This window comes from Pogoniulus pusillus, chromosome 8 (genome assembly GCF_015220805.1).
Source record: "Pogoniulus pusillus isolate bPogPus1 chromosome 8, bPogPus1.pri, whole genome shotgun sequence".
Taxonomy (NCBI): Eukaryota; Metazoa; Chordata; class Aves; order Piciformes; family Lybiidae; genus Pogoniulus; species Pogoniulus pusillus.
The window spans coordinates 1,260,635-1,275,501 of record NC_087271.1 but is presented as its reverse complement, the minus strand read 5'-3'; the positions used below and the strand labels follow the sequence as shown (position 1 = coordinate 1,275,501).

Genomic DNA, 14,867 nt, shown 5'->3' with positions numbered 1-14,867 from the left:
AATGATAACACATTTCACAGGGAACATTTGACAGCAAAATGTAAATGTCAGAGGAACTTGCTGCCATAATTGCCTCCCATATTGACTGTTGTAATTCATTTCTAACTGGCCTTCCAGACCTTGCCCTAGACAGTCTGGATGCTCCAGAGTGCTCCACAGGGATTGTTTAATAGCCACAAGCTCACAGAGATAGGTTTTGGAGATGCCCACTTTGCTGCCTGAAGAATTGTAGAAGCTGTATGTATTGTCACAGAACCACAGCCGGGCCTGGGCTGGGGGAGGGGGTTGGGTGGGAAGGAGGTTGATGACATTCAGCAAGGGCAAGTGCAGTCTGGCACCTGGGAGAGAACAGCCCCAGGGAGCAGTGTAGGTTGGGGACTGAACTGTTGGAAGGCAGTGAAGGGGAAAAGGATCTGGGGGTCCTGGTGGGTGGGAGGGTGCCCATGAGCCAGCAGTGTGCTCTGGTGGCCCGGAGGGGCAGTGCCATCCTGGGGTGGATTAGAAGGGCTGTGGTGAGTAGGTCTAGAGAGGCTCTCCTGTGCCTTCACTCTGCTCTGGTGAGGCTGCATTTGCAGTGCTGTGTCCAGTTCTGGGCCCCCCAGTTCAAGAGGGACACAGAACTGCTGGAGAGAGTCCAGTGCGGAGCCACAAAGATGCTGAAGGGAATGGAACATAGAAACATAGAGCCATAGAATCAAGCAGGTTGGAAGAGACCTCCAGGCTCATCCAGTCCAACCTAGCACCCAGCCCTGGCCAACCAACCACACCATGGCACTAAGTGCCTCATCCAGGCTTGGCTTGTGAGGAGAGCCTGAGGGAGCTGAGGCTCTTTAGCTTGGGGAAGAGGAGCCTGAGACGTGACTTCATCACTGGTTATCTGTATGTGCAGGGTGAGTGGCACAGGCTGGAGCCAGGCTCTGCTGGGTGATGCCAGTGACAGCACAAGGGGCACTGGGTGGAAGCTGAGGCATAGCAAGTTCCATGTGAACACAAGGAGGAATTGTTTCCCTGTGAGGGTGACAGAGCCCTGGCACAGGCTGCCCAGGGGGGTTGTGGAGTCTCCCTCTCTGCAGATAGTCAAGAGCAGCCTGGCTGTGTTCCTGTGTGCTCTGGAGTAGGTGATCCTGCTCTTCAGGGGGGTTGGACTGGAGGAGCTTTGGAGGTGCCTTCCAGCCCCTGCCATTCTGTGAGTCTGATAGAATGGTTTGGGTCAGAAGGGACCTCCAAAGGTGATGAATTGAGATATGAAAGCCCCCTTGTGGTCCCCCTGTGATTTTTTTGCCTTTCAGAAGAGCACCCAAAGCAGAGTTGCTCGAGGTGGGGGAGCTGCTTGCAAGCACTGCTGCCTTTAGGCCAAGTTATTAATAGATTAGCAAGAAAAATGAAAGAACAAACCCAAAACACTAGAAAAAAGTCCTGCAGAATTAGAGTGCCTGGATTTCATCCTGCTCAGGGAAGGATCTGGCAGGAGAACTGCTGACAGGATGGCAGCACAGGACACGGAGATGCACCGAACCCTCCCTGGAGAGCAGTGGGGGACCTCCCGCAGGTGCCGTTGCAGAAAGTTAGGTCCCCCTGAGAAATCTGCTGTTGCTTCCTGCTGGAGCTGGCTGGGGAGCATTATGGCCTAGGTGTGCTGCTGGCTTTTCCCTCCCAGTTCAGTGCATTTCCACGGGCAGACTGCTCTGCAGTTTTCCTTTTGCCCTGGTAATAGCAACGCTGCAGAGCGAGGCTGCTGAATTTCTGCGCTGACTTGTAGGCTGCTTAACCTCTTCTCTTGCTGGGCTCAGCTGCAAGGCAGACAAATGACCTTTGCTGGCAGTGCAATGGGAGAGGAAAACTACAGCAAGGTTTACTTGTAAAGGTACCTGGAGTTTGTGAGATGGTAGTAATGGATCTCTATTGGCAATCACATCAGTGGCTGATGTGCTGCCCTCTGGAAGGCAGGGGAGTCAGCAAGTCTGCAGTCTGACAGTTCAGCAGGACAAGTAAGTGCCTTTTGCTGCCTCCCTGGAGCTGTTCATTCTGGGCTCCACAACCTCCCTGCAGGTGTTCATTCTGAGCTCCACAACCTCCCTGCAGGTGTTCAAGGCCAGGTTGGATGGGGCCTTGAGTGACCTCTTCCAGGGGGTTGGCTCTGGATGAGCTTGCGAGGTCCTTTCCAACCTAAACCATTCTATGGTTTGCTTAAGTTTGTGTGCCAAGTGGCTTTGTGGAAGGAGAGGTGGAGAAGGAAAGTCAGTGTTTGGCACTGGATGCTCTCATTTATCAGAAAGTCTTTGCAGGGAGGGTGGTGAGACACTGGCACAGGTTGCCCAGGGAGGTCGTGGGGCACAGAATCACCCAGTGTGATCTTTGATCACATTGGGTGATTCTGTGCTCCACAGCCTCCCTGGAGGTGTTCATTCTGTGTTCCACAGCAACAGCATCTCCTGCTGTACTCCCCAGCACCTAATGGTCATCATGGGCTTCCAGCAGTGCCTGTCCTCCCTCAGTTGTAGCACTCCTCTGCCAAAAAAGAAAGGCAAGAGGAAAACCAAGCAGCATTTTGTGGGCTCTGCCTATCTCTGCTGTTATTTTTTCTTGCTCCTTTGTGCTTTCCATCCTAATCCTGCATCGCTGCACTCCCAGCCCAGCGAGCAGCAGCAGCCCTGCTGCCTTTAAAGGGAGCTTTTGACAGAGGTGAGGCAGGGCACTAATTAATTTGAGTGCCTTGACATTTAAAGCAAGTGAGAAGTCTGAGTACCTGGAAATAGTGAAGATAGCTCCTGGCCCCTGCTCTGCCTAGCTCTTAAGTGTTTGGTGTTTTTTCTCTTCTCAGGTAGTCAAAAGAGGGATCTGAATCCCTTTTCCTCTTGTTTTTCACTTGCATCTTTGCTTTTAAGGAAGCTGAGTTGGTTTGCAGAAGGTTTTGTAGCCTTATGGGATCTTTAATTAGCCAAATGTGCTTCTGTGAGCGGCACAGGAATTTGGAAGGAGTTTAAAGTGTAAAGCATGAGAGAGTGTAACCTGTGCGTGCATAAGGCTGAAAGCTGAGCTGTGCTGAGAATGGAGGAATGATGGGACTCAATTTTGATCAGAAGGGTAGCAGCAGACATGCTACTAAAGCCCTAAGTAGCAGAAAGCAAGCCAGCATCCATGCATCAAAGCTAGAGAAGACTTTTCTGCCTGCATTTAAGTAAGAGGTGAGGACAGCAGCGCCTGACAGCTCTTCAGACTCCCTGTGACACCCACTGCAAGGCAGGGAGAGAAGAGCAGCTCTAGTGAGTCCTGCTTACTGCTGGGTCAGGGCTGCCTGTGGGCTCCTTAATCCAGGTTTGCTTTTGGAGATTTCAGTTAGCAGGAGAGCGCTGAAAGTGAACCTTCAGCCTGCTTTACACCCAAACGAGCAGGGAAGACACAGCTCCAGGCATTGAAATGTGCAGCTTGGAGCTTTAGGGCTCCCTTTAGAAAGGTGCCAGGGCACTGTTTACTCTCCATTGCCCGAGTTGAAAGGCTGAGCTGTTAGGACAGAATGTGCCAAGCACCTGCTAAATGCAGCTGCAGAAATTAACCTACCTAGAGGTGATGCATGAGGGAGCTGGGGGTGTGCAGCCTGCAGCAGAGGATGCTCAGGGCAGAGCTCATTGCTGTCTGCAGCTCCCTGAAGGGAGGCTGTAGCCAGGTGGGGTTGGGCTCTGCTGCCAGGCAGCCAGCAGCAGAAGGGTACACAGCCTCAAGCTGTGCCAGGGCAGGTCTAGGCTGGATGTTAGGAGGAAGTTGTTGGCAGAAAAAGGACCTTGGATTCGATCCTCTGCTCCAGATCACCAATAAAGATCTTGACCAGGACTGTGCCCAACGCTGATCTCTGGGGCACACCACCAGTGCCAGCTGCCAGCTGGTTGTGGCCCCATTCACCACCACTCTCTGGGCCCAGCCCTGCAGCCAGTTTGCAGGCATCTATTTAAAATGTAACTCAAGATTAATAGCAACTGGACAAGGGGGTTGGATTCAGCCACCTCCTTTCACTCCTGGCACAATAAAAACCTGAGGAGGCTTTGGAGTGAAGCTATGGAGTTGGCCACGTGTGCTTTCCACTTTTGTTTTGTTCCCTTCCAAATCCATATATCACATAAATGGATCTTCTGCTTGGGCAGCTTAGCATTTGCTTCCTAAGACAATGAACAGTAACTAAATTCATGTCTGGTCTTTGTCAGACATTATTACAAATTATGAAGAGCCAGACCCAAGTTTATTGCCTCAGTGGTGTTCTCTTCCACAAATTAGGCCCTTGGAACACCCAGCCAGCTCAGGGTCCCAGGCCCATTCATCACAATTAGACTGCTGCACTGGCAAAGTTATGTCCCACTAACTTAATTGACCCCCAGTGTATGCAGGAGCCTTGGATGAGGAGAGCTCCAGCCCAGGGGAGAACAGCACTGCATGTCCCTGATGCATGGCACACTGAGGGCATCAAAGGTGTCCACTGGACAGCATGGCCTTTAAAGTCCCCTTCCAACCCAACCCCTTCCCTCGTTCTCTTTGCCTGGCTGTGCCCATTTCCAGCACTGAGTCTTTTTGACTCATGGAGTTTGGGCTGAGCAATAGGTTATGAACTTTCTGTCTGCAGGAAAAAGGGAAAGTGTAACCTCTGGAGCATCCTCTGAGACGTTCATGCTGGAGACACAAACAATGACACTCTTAGGAGTGTCTTAGGAGTTTGCTTCTCTTACTCCCCAGGTGGGATGCAAGCAGAGGCAGGCTTAGCTTTGTTTTCCAGCAAGCAAAGGCAATAGGAGGGATTAACTTGCCACCCCTTGAGTGCTGTGTCCAGTTCTGGGCTCCTCAGTTCAAGAGAGATGTTGAGGTGCTGGAAGGTGTTTGGAGAAGGGCAGCAAGGCTGGGGAGGGGCCTGGAGCACAGCCCTGTGAGGAGAGGCTGAAGGAGCTGGGGGTGTGCAGCCTGCAGCAGAGGAGGCTCAGGGCAGAGCTCATTGCTGTCTGCAGCTGCCTGCAGGGAGGCTGTAGCCAGGTGGGGTTGGGCTCTGCTGCCAGGCACCCAGCAACAGAACAAGGGGACACAGCCTCAAGCTGTGCCAGGGCAGGTCTAGGCTGGATGCTATGAGGGAGTTGTTGTCAGGAGAGTGATTGGCATTGGAATGGGCTGCCCAGGGAGCTGGTGGAGTCTCTGTGCCTGGAGGTGTTGCAGCCAAGCCTGGCTGGGGCACTTAGTGCCATGGTCTGGTTGGTTGGGCAAGGCTGGGTGCTGGGTTGGGCTGGCTGAGCTTGGAGCTCTCTTCCAGCCTGGCTGATTCTGTGATTCTGTGAATTTAGATTCTTAGCTGTGGCTGAAGCTCTCTTTTAAGCATCTTCCTGAGTCCAGCCACACAGGCTCCTCCCTGAGCTCCCTGCTGTTCTAGAGGGTGAATTGGAGAGGCCAGCTTGAGTTTAGTCTGGCACTTCACTCGAAGGCTCACTGCCCTGGGGCCTCCCTGGCTCAGCTGCACGTTGCTGTGTTTAGGAATCACATCATCCGTGGGTTTGGGGTGGTTCTTGCCTCAGAGCATGTCTCTGGAGAGTTTATGATTGCTGTTGTTATTAAGAGGAAAGTAGCTTTACACATTGGGTGCTTTGCTGTGTCACAGCCAGGCTGCTGCCCCCTTGGAGAGACTGAGTTTGTGATCTGACTGGATTCTTTTCTTTATCAGCAGCATGGTTTATGTGCCCCTTTGTGATAGACACAGCAGGCTTTGATCTGCATATAATCTGAGGATGTGCTTTTCCTTGGTGCCAAGTGGTTCTGTTGCAAAGCTCCTGCACCAAGATGCCTTTTTAGAAGCTGGCACTTGGAAAAGTCTTTCTTTGGGTTATTGTCTGCAAGATCAGTGTGTGTGTATGGAAGAGGCACAGGGATTAGACAGATTTATTCTCATCCTCAAAGGCTGCCATCTGAGAAGCCCCTTCAGGCTCAGAGGATGCTCCAGAGGTTAAGTTTTCCTTTGCTACTGCTATTCTTGGTGTGTTTTGCAGAGAGAAAGTTGATAGCCTGTTCATTTCAGCTCTGTGGAACATAGCATGCATCAGAATGGCTTAGCTTGGAAGAGACATTAGAGATCCTCTAGCATCTCTGCCATGGGCAGGGCTGCTTCTCAACTAGAATCAGCTTCTCAAGGCCTCATCCAACTTGGCTTTCAACACCACCAGGGAGGAGACAGCCACAACCTCCCTGGACAGCTTATTCCAGAGTCTCACCATCCTTTTGTTGAGAACTTCTTAAGCTCCAGTCTAAACTTCTTCTTCCTCAGCTTTGAACCAGGCTCCCTTGTCCTGGCTCTAGACACCCTGATGCCTTCCTTCAGTCAGGCACCAGGATCTTCTTTCACCTCTGAAAAGCACTTTAGTTAAACCCAGCCTTTAATGCACAGGGACCCAGGCTTGGGCAAGAGTGGCTGGGAAGCTGCTCAGCAGAAGAGGACCTTGGTGTATTGGTTGACAGCTGCCTGCAGGTGTCCAGAGTAGGGCAGCAAGGCTGGGGAGGGGCCTGGAACAGAGCCCTGTGAGGAGAGGCTGAGGGAGCTGGGGGTATGCAGCCTGCAGCAGAGGAGGCTCAGGGCAGAGCTCATTGCTGTCTGCAGCTGCCTGCAGGGAGGCTGTAGCCAGGTGGGGTTGGGCTCTGCTGCCAGGCAAGCAGCAATAGAACAAGGGAACAGTCTGGAGTTGTGCCAGGGGAGGTCTAGGCTGGATGTTAGGAGGAAGTTCCTGCCAGAGAGAGTGATTGGCATTGGAATGGGCTGCCCAGGGAGGTGGTGGAGTTGCTGTGCCAGGAGATACTGAAGCCAAGCCTGGCTGGGGCACTTAGTGCCATGGTCTGGTTGGTTGGGCAGGGCTGGGTGCTAGGTTGGGCTGGGTGAGCTTGGAGCTCTCTTCCAGCCTATGAAAGCAGACTCTCTGTCCCAGTGTCCGTAGCATGGAAATGGTTGTGGTGGAGCTGGCAGCTGCAGAGAGGCTGACTGCAGGTTTTGCAGGGTGAAAAGGCTGTGCCACATAAATCCCTCTGCAGCTTGTCCTTCTGTGTGGGATACTGTGTGGAACATGCTCCCTGCTTTCCATGGGGCAGCTTTTAGAGGAGGCTTTGGAGCTTGCAGGGTGTTTTTCTGTTGTGGCTCTTTACACTGTGCCCCCAGGCTGCACTAAATAGACAACCTCATTATAAGAGAAATAGGGACAGTAAAGCAGTGACTTTCTTGTGCCATCTAACTCACATATTTGACATGATTGCTGGACCCTCCAAGTACTTAATTGATTGACTTAATTGATTTAGTGGCACTGGAGGCTACAGCATGGAAATAATGGGGCAAGATGAGGATAAGGGGTGAAAAAATTTATGATAGGTGCCAAGCAGCCTGAGGGAAATTAGAAATGCTACAGATCTCAGAGGCAGCTAAATCAATTCAGTGCGATGTACAGGGAGCAACCTGGGGGGAGAGGAGAAGCAGGGGATGGAGTGGAAGAAAAGGAGAGAAAATGATGGCTGGTGGGAGAGACCAGAATGAACTTAAGGGTAAGAGAGGAGACAGCAGAGGGTTGGAACTGGCTGATCCTTGAGCTCCCTTCCAACCTAACCCATTCTATGCAGAGAAGGGAAAGGGCTGTAAGATCTCAGCTGTCCATCGATGTTGATGCCTCCATGTCTTTGCTTGTTTTGATGCCCTGGGTGAATGGAGATCCTGGTAAAGCCTTGCTAGAATAGAACTGATCCTGCTCTTCAGGTGGAGTGTCCTGATGGCTGTTTCTTACTGTGCTGTTTGGTTTTGCTCTGCTTCACAGCTGCTGCAGCACCACCACGCAGTGCACGAGATCTCGTACATCGCCAAGGACATCACAGACCATCGAGCGTTCGGATACGTGTGTGGAAAGGAAGGGAATCATAGATTTGTGGCAATCAAAACGGCCCAGGCAGTAAGTATCAAGTCTCTGTCGTTTTCTGCAGAGTAACCCAGCAGATAAGCTGTTCAGGAGGCCAGCCTGCTGGTGTTTATTGCCCTGTCCTAGGCTTGTCATGAGCGGCTGCTGAGGCATTCTCAGATCAGCTCAGAAGCAGAGAACGGTTGGGGTTGGAAGGGACCTCCAGAGGTTGTCTAGTCCCATGCCCCTGAAGTGATCATCCTCCACTGAACCAGGTTTCTCAGAGCCTTGTTGAGGCTGGCCTTGAATGTCTCCAGGGGTGAGGCCTTACCTGCATTCCTGGGCAACCTGTGCCAGTGTTCCTCATTCCATCCTCCTGTGCAGAACTTGTTCCTAACATCCAGTCTGAATCTCCTCTAATTTCAAATCAATCCAATCTGTCCAGTTCTGGGTTCCTCAGTTCAAGAGAGATGTTGAGGTGCTGGAAGGTGTCCAGAAGAGGGTGACAAAGCTGGGGAGGGGCCTGGAGCAGAGCCCTGTGAGGAGAGGCTGAGGGAGCTGGGGGTGTGCAGCCTGCAGCAGAGGAGGCTCAGGGCAGAGCTCATTGCTGTCTGCAGCTCCCTGCAGGTAGCTGTAGCCAGGTGGGGTTGGGCTCTTCTCCCAGGCAACCAGCAATAGAACAAGGGGACACAGCCTCAAGCTGTGCCAGGGCAGGTTCAGACTGGATGTTAGGACGAAATTCTTCACAGCAAGAGTGATTGGCATTGGAATGGGCTGCCCAGGGAGGTGGTGGAGTGGCCGTGCCTGGAGGTGTTTAAAAGGAGGCTGGCTGGGGCACTTAGTGCCATGGTCTAGTTAATTAGAAGGTGGTAGGTGCTAGGCTGGGCTCGGTGGTTTGGAAGGTGTTTTCCAACCTGGTTTATTCTGTGATTCTTTGTGTTGTCCCAGGTAGAAGCTTTTCACCTTGTCTCTTGCTTCCATAGGCCGAACCTGTGATCCTGGACTTGCGGGACCTGTTTCAGCTCATCTATGAACTGAAACAAAGGGAAGAGATGGAAAAAAAGGCACAAAAGGACAAGCAGTGTGAGCAGGCTGTATACCAGGTACACACATCAGCTTAGGCTACTGCCAGGAGCAGCCTGGTTTGGTGTATGTCCCCTCCAGAGAGGCACTGAGCATCCTCAGCCTTCCTTACCAGCGTTGGGTTTGACCAGCGCTAGCTGCAGTGGGCAGACAGGAGCCGAACAGCCACAGTGAGCTCAGCAGCAGGTTTGAGCAGTGACAGAAGCTATCACTTGTGTCTGATGAACCTTTGGCAACTGGAAGTGGTCCATTCATTTCCCACACACTGTTTCTTCTCGTTCTGAGGGGAAACTTTACTGAAGCAAAGCCTCCTAAGTGAGGTCTTTAACAGTCTCCGCTATCCCAGGGCAGGCGCAGTGTAATTCCCAGTGCAGTTGACTCCAATCAGTCAAGCTGCAGACTGCCAGGCTGGGCTGAGGCTCCACTGAGGTTGCTTTGTACAATGCTGTGACTTTATCTGCCTGCTAAAGAAAGGAAACCCTGCACTTACCTTCCCCTTTTTGCTCATTTCTTTGCTGTCCTTTAATTTCTGCACACAGTTCTTTTGTCTCTGCCGTTTATGTTCTTTGCTTTTACTGCCTGTCCTCTTACTTTGCTGTAGACAATTTTGGAAGAAGATGTAGAAGATCCTGTGTACCAGGTAAATTCTGAAGCTGTGTGGCCTTGGAGTTTCAGGAATAGATTAGTATGTGCTGCCTTCAAACAGAGCCCAAACCTGTATTGAGGTGTTTTGATGCTGACTGGGATAGGTCTTCTGAGAAACCTGCATGTTTCCTCCAGAGGGTAGTCTGTGTAGAGCTTAAGCTGTAAGTAACAGCACAGTAAACCTCTGTAGAAGAGAACATTTCATTTGGGATGGAGAAATACCCAATACATGCTCAGTATTTCCCCAAATATGGCTTTTTGTCAGCCCAGACTTGAAGTTTTCCCAAGGAGATTTGCTCCCATGTTTAAATAGACACTCTGACCGAAGAGGGAGTTGCTTGGGGAAGAAGCAAGTTCACCTCTTGTAACAAATGGACATTTTGGGCTCTTTTCCATGGGGCCAGAATTTAATTCAGAGGCTGAATATTTGGGGTGGAAACAAAAAACCCAACCAGCAGTGGATTTGATGTTGTCACAGCCTCCCCTGTTGGCTTTTCGAGCTGTGATTTAATGATAGATCTGCAATTTAAGTCTCGTCCCATCCAAGCTCAGTGCCTGGGAGCAAAGATGATTATGGGAATTGAACTCATTGTATTCACATCCAGTACCACACTGAGTGTGGAGAGGAGAATTTTCCTTCCCATCTTTTTGTGCTGGAGCTAAACCACAGAACAGTTTACCTGTTGGTTCTTCATTTTGATTCCCCCCCTGGAGGTTTTGTGTTCTTCCACTTAGGCATTGTCACGCTGAAAGAAACCAAATCCAACCATTGGTGGGTACCAAACAGTGCCTAAGGTGCAGCAAGGCAGATGATCAGAATTGGGATGCTGGCTTCAGGAAGTTAATACTGGGAGATGGGGGGGGAAATGGAGAGGGGGGAGAAGAAGGGATTTGGTGGGGGGGGTGTTGAGGGGTGTTTGAGAGGGGGACAAACAGAGGAGAGGGATTTGGGGGACCCCCCCCTCCACACACAGAGAGCACTGCATGTGTGTGGGGGGGTGACACAAGAGAGGGAGTTGAGGGACCCTAACCCAGAGAGCACTGTGTGTGCATAGGGTGACACAGAGGAGGGATTTGAAGGACCCCTCCCACACACACTGCCTGGGTTTGGGGGTTCCCTGGTAGGGCTTGGGATACCCCTGGATGGGTTTGAGATACCCCTGGCTGGTTTTTGGGGTTCCCTGGCTGGTTTTTGGGGTACCACAGGCCAGTTTTTGACTTCCCCAAGCCAATTTTGGAATCCCTAGGCCTATTTTGGTCTAGTCCAGGCTAATTTTGGGCTATCCCAGGCTGATTTTAAGATACCCTGGTTGGTTTTAGGGCTCCCTGGCTGGTTTTTGGGGTACCACAGACCAATTTTGGACTTCCCTAAGCCAATTTTGGAGTCCCTAGGCCTATTTTGGTCTACCCCAAGCTAATTTTGGGCTATCCCAGGCTGATTTTAAGATACCCTAGTCGGTTTTAGGGCTCCCTGGCTGTTTTTTGGGGTACCACAGACCAATTTTGGACTTCCCTAAGCCAATTTTGAAGTCCCTAGGCCGATTTTGGGCTACCCCAGGCTAATTTTGGGCTATCCCAGGCCAATTTAAGATACCCTAGTCGGTTTTAGGGCTCCCTGGCTGGTTTTTGGGGTACCACAGGCCAATTTTGGACTTCCCTAAGCCAATTTTGGAGTCCCTAGGCCGATTTTGGGCTACCCCAAGCTGATTTTGGGCCACCCCAAGCTGATTTTGGGCTATCCCAGGCCGATTTAAGATACCCTAGTCGCTTTTAGGGCTCTCAGGCTGGTTTTGGGATGCCACACATGGGCACCGTTGTCCTGTACCTCGCTCTGCCACTGGTCCCCCTAGGGAGAAAGCATGAAGGAGTTGCTCTAAGGATGATTAGAGGAGGTGTAGGTCTCCTCACTGTTGGATTATGAGCCCTGAAAGGACCTTTACTCGGTGCTTCCCAACAGCCCTGCTGCCAGCCTGCAGCTGGAGCTCCTTTCGCCGCCTGCCGCTGCGGGTGGTGGTGTTGCTGTGTGGTCGGTGTTGCTGTGTCGTGTCGTGTTGGTTTGTGTTTGTTTGTTTTTTCCACTTGGAATTCCAAATGGCCTCTTTTTTTTCCCCTGCCTGGCGGCTGGTGTCATAGTACATTGTGTTTGAGGCTGGACATGAGCCAATCCGTGAGCCTGAGACGGAGGAAAACATTTATCAGGTATCCACACGGACCCCCCCAAGCGCTACACTCGCTGCCCGCAAGCATCTGGCCAAGCACATTTCACCTCTAGCTGGCTCGGCTGTAGTTCCATTCATCACCACCGAACGCTGCCATTCCATTCTGCTGACCTGACATCAGTAATCCACCCCAACCCCTCCTTCCCACTCCCCACTCCCACTCTTTGGCATTTCAGCTGCTCCTGCAAAGTTTGTTGTCACAACTCAGGTCTTGGAAGGCACCGTGGAAGGGGGCAAGCTGTGGGTGGCTGTTGGGAGCTCTTTAGCCCTGTTCAAGGGCAGTCCATCCAAGCAGGTCTGACAGAGATGTTTTCATGGCTTTGCTCTTTCCTACCTAAGCAACCTGCTGCAGGCTAGGGAGGCTCTGCAGAGTGAGCTGGAGAAGAGGAGGCACAGCCCTGTGAGGAGAGGCTGAGGGAGCTGGGGGGGTGCAGCCTGCAGCAGAGGAGGCTCAGGGCAGAGCTCATTCCTGTCTGCAGCTGCCTGCAGGGAGGCTGTAGCCAGGTGGGGTTGGGCTCTTCCCCCAGCAATGGAACAAGAGGACAGAGTCTCAATTTGTGCCAGGGGAGGTCTAGGCTGGATGCTGGAATCCACTATAGCTCTCTATTGAAAGAGATAACCAGCTGAGTTACTGTTCCTCACATCCCTCCCCACTGTGATCTCTCCAAGTTCAGCTTCTGTTTTTCATTTTCTTTTGGTTTGGACTTCTCCCATTACAGTTTTGAAGCCACTTTTGCCTTACAAACCAACCTAGAAATAAAGAGAGGCTGTAGCCAGGTTGGGTTGTGCTCTGCTGCCAGGCACCCAGCAACAGAAGAAGGGGACACAGTCTGGAGTTGTGCCAGGGCAGGTCTAGGCTGGATGTTAGGAGGAAGTTGTTGTCAGAGAGAATGATTGGCATTGGAATGGGCTGCCCAGGGAGGTGGTGGAGTCTCTGTGCTTGGAGGTGCTGAAGCCAAGCCTGGCTGGGGCACTTAGTGCCATGGTCTGGTTGGTTGGGCAGGGCTGGGTGCTAGGTTGGGCTGTGTGAGCTTGGAGCTCTCTTCCAACCTGGTTGATTCTATGACTCTATAACTAACTAAGCAGAACCTCAGTGGATATCCCCTGGACTGGGGAAGATATTTTCAGAGTGCATTTGCTGTGTTATATATAGAGAGGGAGTTTGTGTTCCTCACACCAGCACAAAACAGCTTTGAGAGCAGTGTGAATTAATCTTTTGTTGTTGAGTTTGTCCTCAAGGGCCACAAAGTGGCAGAGGGGAGACTGAAACTGGATGTTAGGAAAGGGGTTTTTAGAGGGAGGGTGGTGAGATCCTGGCACAGGTTGCCCAGGGAGGTTGTGCAGCACAGAAGCACCCAACGTGATCTTTGATCACGTTGGGTGCTTCTGTGCTGCACAACCTCCCTGAAGGTGTTCAGGGCCAGGTTGGATGAGACCTTGAGCAACCTGTTCTAGTGGGAGATGTCCCTGCCTATGGATGATCTTTGAGGTCCCTCTGCTACAAAGCCTTCCTCTTAACTGCACTGTGGTAAACATGCATTAGCTCATGTGTGCAGGCTTCAGCCTCACTGAATCTTTCTGCTGGTGCTGCTCTGTGGTTTTTAACCAAGAGCTTGGCTTCAAAGCCTTGACTTCTCCCTTAGTGGGGAAGGTTCCTACCCAGTGGGTAGCTAGAGATGGAAGATATGTGCCAAAAGTGACAACTTCTATTTCTTTTTAACACAGTGGAGGTCACAGCTTTCTTTTTAAGCATTCTCTCTCTGTCTGTCACCTCTCTTTGATAGATTACTCCAAGGATTGTCTGTGTCTGTCTGCTCTTTTAATATTGTCTATGTGAGTTAGTCTAACTATGTGAGTTAGGCAAGGGCTTGATCACTGAGCGTGTACCAATCCTCTCACCTAGTGTCAGATTCCTTAATAGCATCTCTGTCCCTGCCTGTTTCCCTGAGGTGAGGAAGGGATTTTGTTTGCATTGTGTAGGGAGCAGCACTGCTGACAAGCTGAGATGGGAGATTCTGAGTCGTGATGCTTGTTTTGCTGTAAGATGCAGGCACATCCCAACGGTTCCCAGCCTGCCACAGACAGAGCTGTCAGCAGCAGTCAGAGCTCTGTGCTGATGTGAGGAGGAATCCCTTGCAGACCCCACGGTGCAATAAAGGAGTGATGATAGGTGGCAAGTAAAGGCAACAGGGGGAGAGGTGGTGTGGGGCTGGGAGAGGAGGAGGGCGCTCAGAGTTTCTCTGCCTTGCTGGTGAAAGTCAGGAGCTCTTCTCAAGTAGCAGCTGGACCTAAAGGGGGGAGCTTACAAACACAGGGAGATGCTCATTCCACAGTAGGCTGTGGGATAGGAGTGTGCAAATTGGGTTGACTCCATGGAGGAGTTGGAAGGAGGAAGGTGAGAGTGCCTGCAAGGGGAAACACTTCAGAGAGAAGAGGAAAATGTCCCCTGGTGATAGCTTTTGAATGGTTTAACCTCTCTTGCAAAGGCTAGTCAGTGCTTTGGGTGATGATCCAGCCTGTATGAGGCTGAACCTCTTACACAGACCAGGCTTGGTTTCTGCTTTTGCACTGTCATCTCAAGCCCTCTCCAGGCTGTGGTCTCCGTGCGGTGGAATCGTTCCACATATCTCCTGTGAGAGGTGCTTGTGGTGGAGGTGGCCTTGAGGAAACCAAAGCAGGCAAAGTCATTGCTGGGCTGGGAATAGAAGAGGTCTTTGAAAAGCTGATTCAGTTTGTGTGAGGGTTCTGTGCTCATGCACTTGTGCAGCAAGTTAAGGAGGCATCAAGACATGGGATTTGAAACATGGGCAAGAGAGCTTTTGCTGTACTGTACAGAGTAAGGCACAAGAGGGTCTTTGCTGTGAGGGTGGTGAGATGCTGGAACAGGTTGCCCAGAGTAGAGATGTGCAAAGCAGCAGTCCTTGGGCAAGCAGAGCCCAGCATTACAGAGCAGGTGAACTGCTGAGAGCAGCTTATCAATGCCCAAGGGGTAAGTCGTGGCTGGTGACTTAGCTCAAGACCTGCCCCAAGTTTTTCA

At 51.5% G+C, this 14,867-nt stretch overlaps 1 protein-coding gene across 19 annotated transcripts in view; it reads left to right on the top strand.

Moving 5' to 3' along the window:
* DAB1 (DAB adaptor protein 1) overlaps positions 1-14,867 on the top strand; it is a 534,753-nt gene that overhangs the window by 483,338 nt on the left and 36,548 nt on the right. For 15 of the 19 annotated variants that reach the window (XM_064146935.1, XM_064146933.1, XM_064146945.1 and 12 more), the window contains 4 exons: positions 7,806-7,937; positions 8,867-8,986; positions 9,568-9,606; positions 11,745-11,810. In XM_064146935.1, the coding sequence (XP_064003005.1) occupies positions 7,806-7,937; positions 8,867-8,986; positions 9,568-9,606; positions 11,745-11,810 (357 nt within the window). The remainder of the gene's footprint in view (positions 1-7,805; positions 7,938-8,866; positions 8,987-9,567; positions 9,607-11,744; positions 11,811-14,867) is intronic. The other 4 variants (XM_064146950.1, XM_064146949.1, XM_064146948.1 and 1 more) reach the window with 1 other exon arrangement.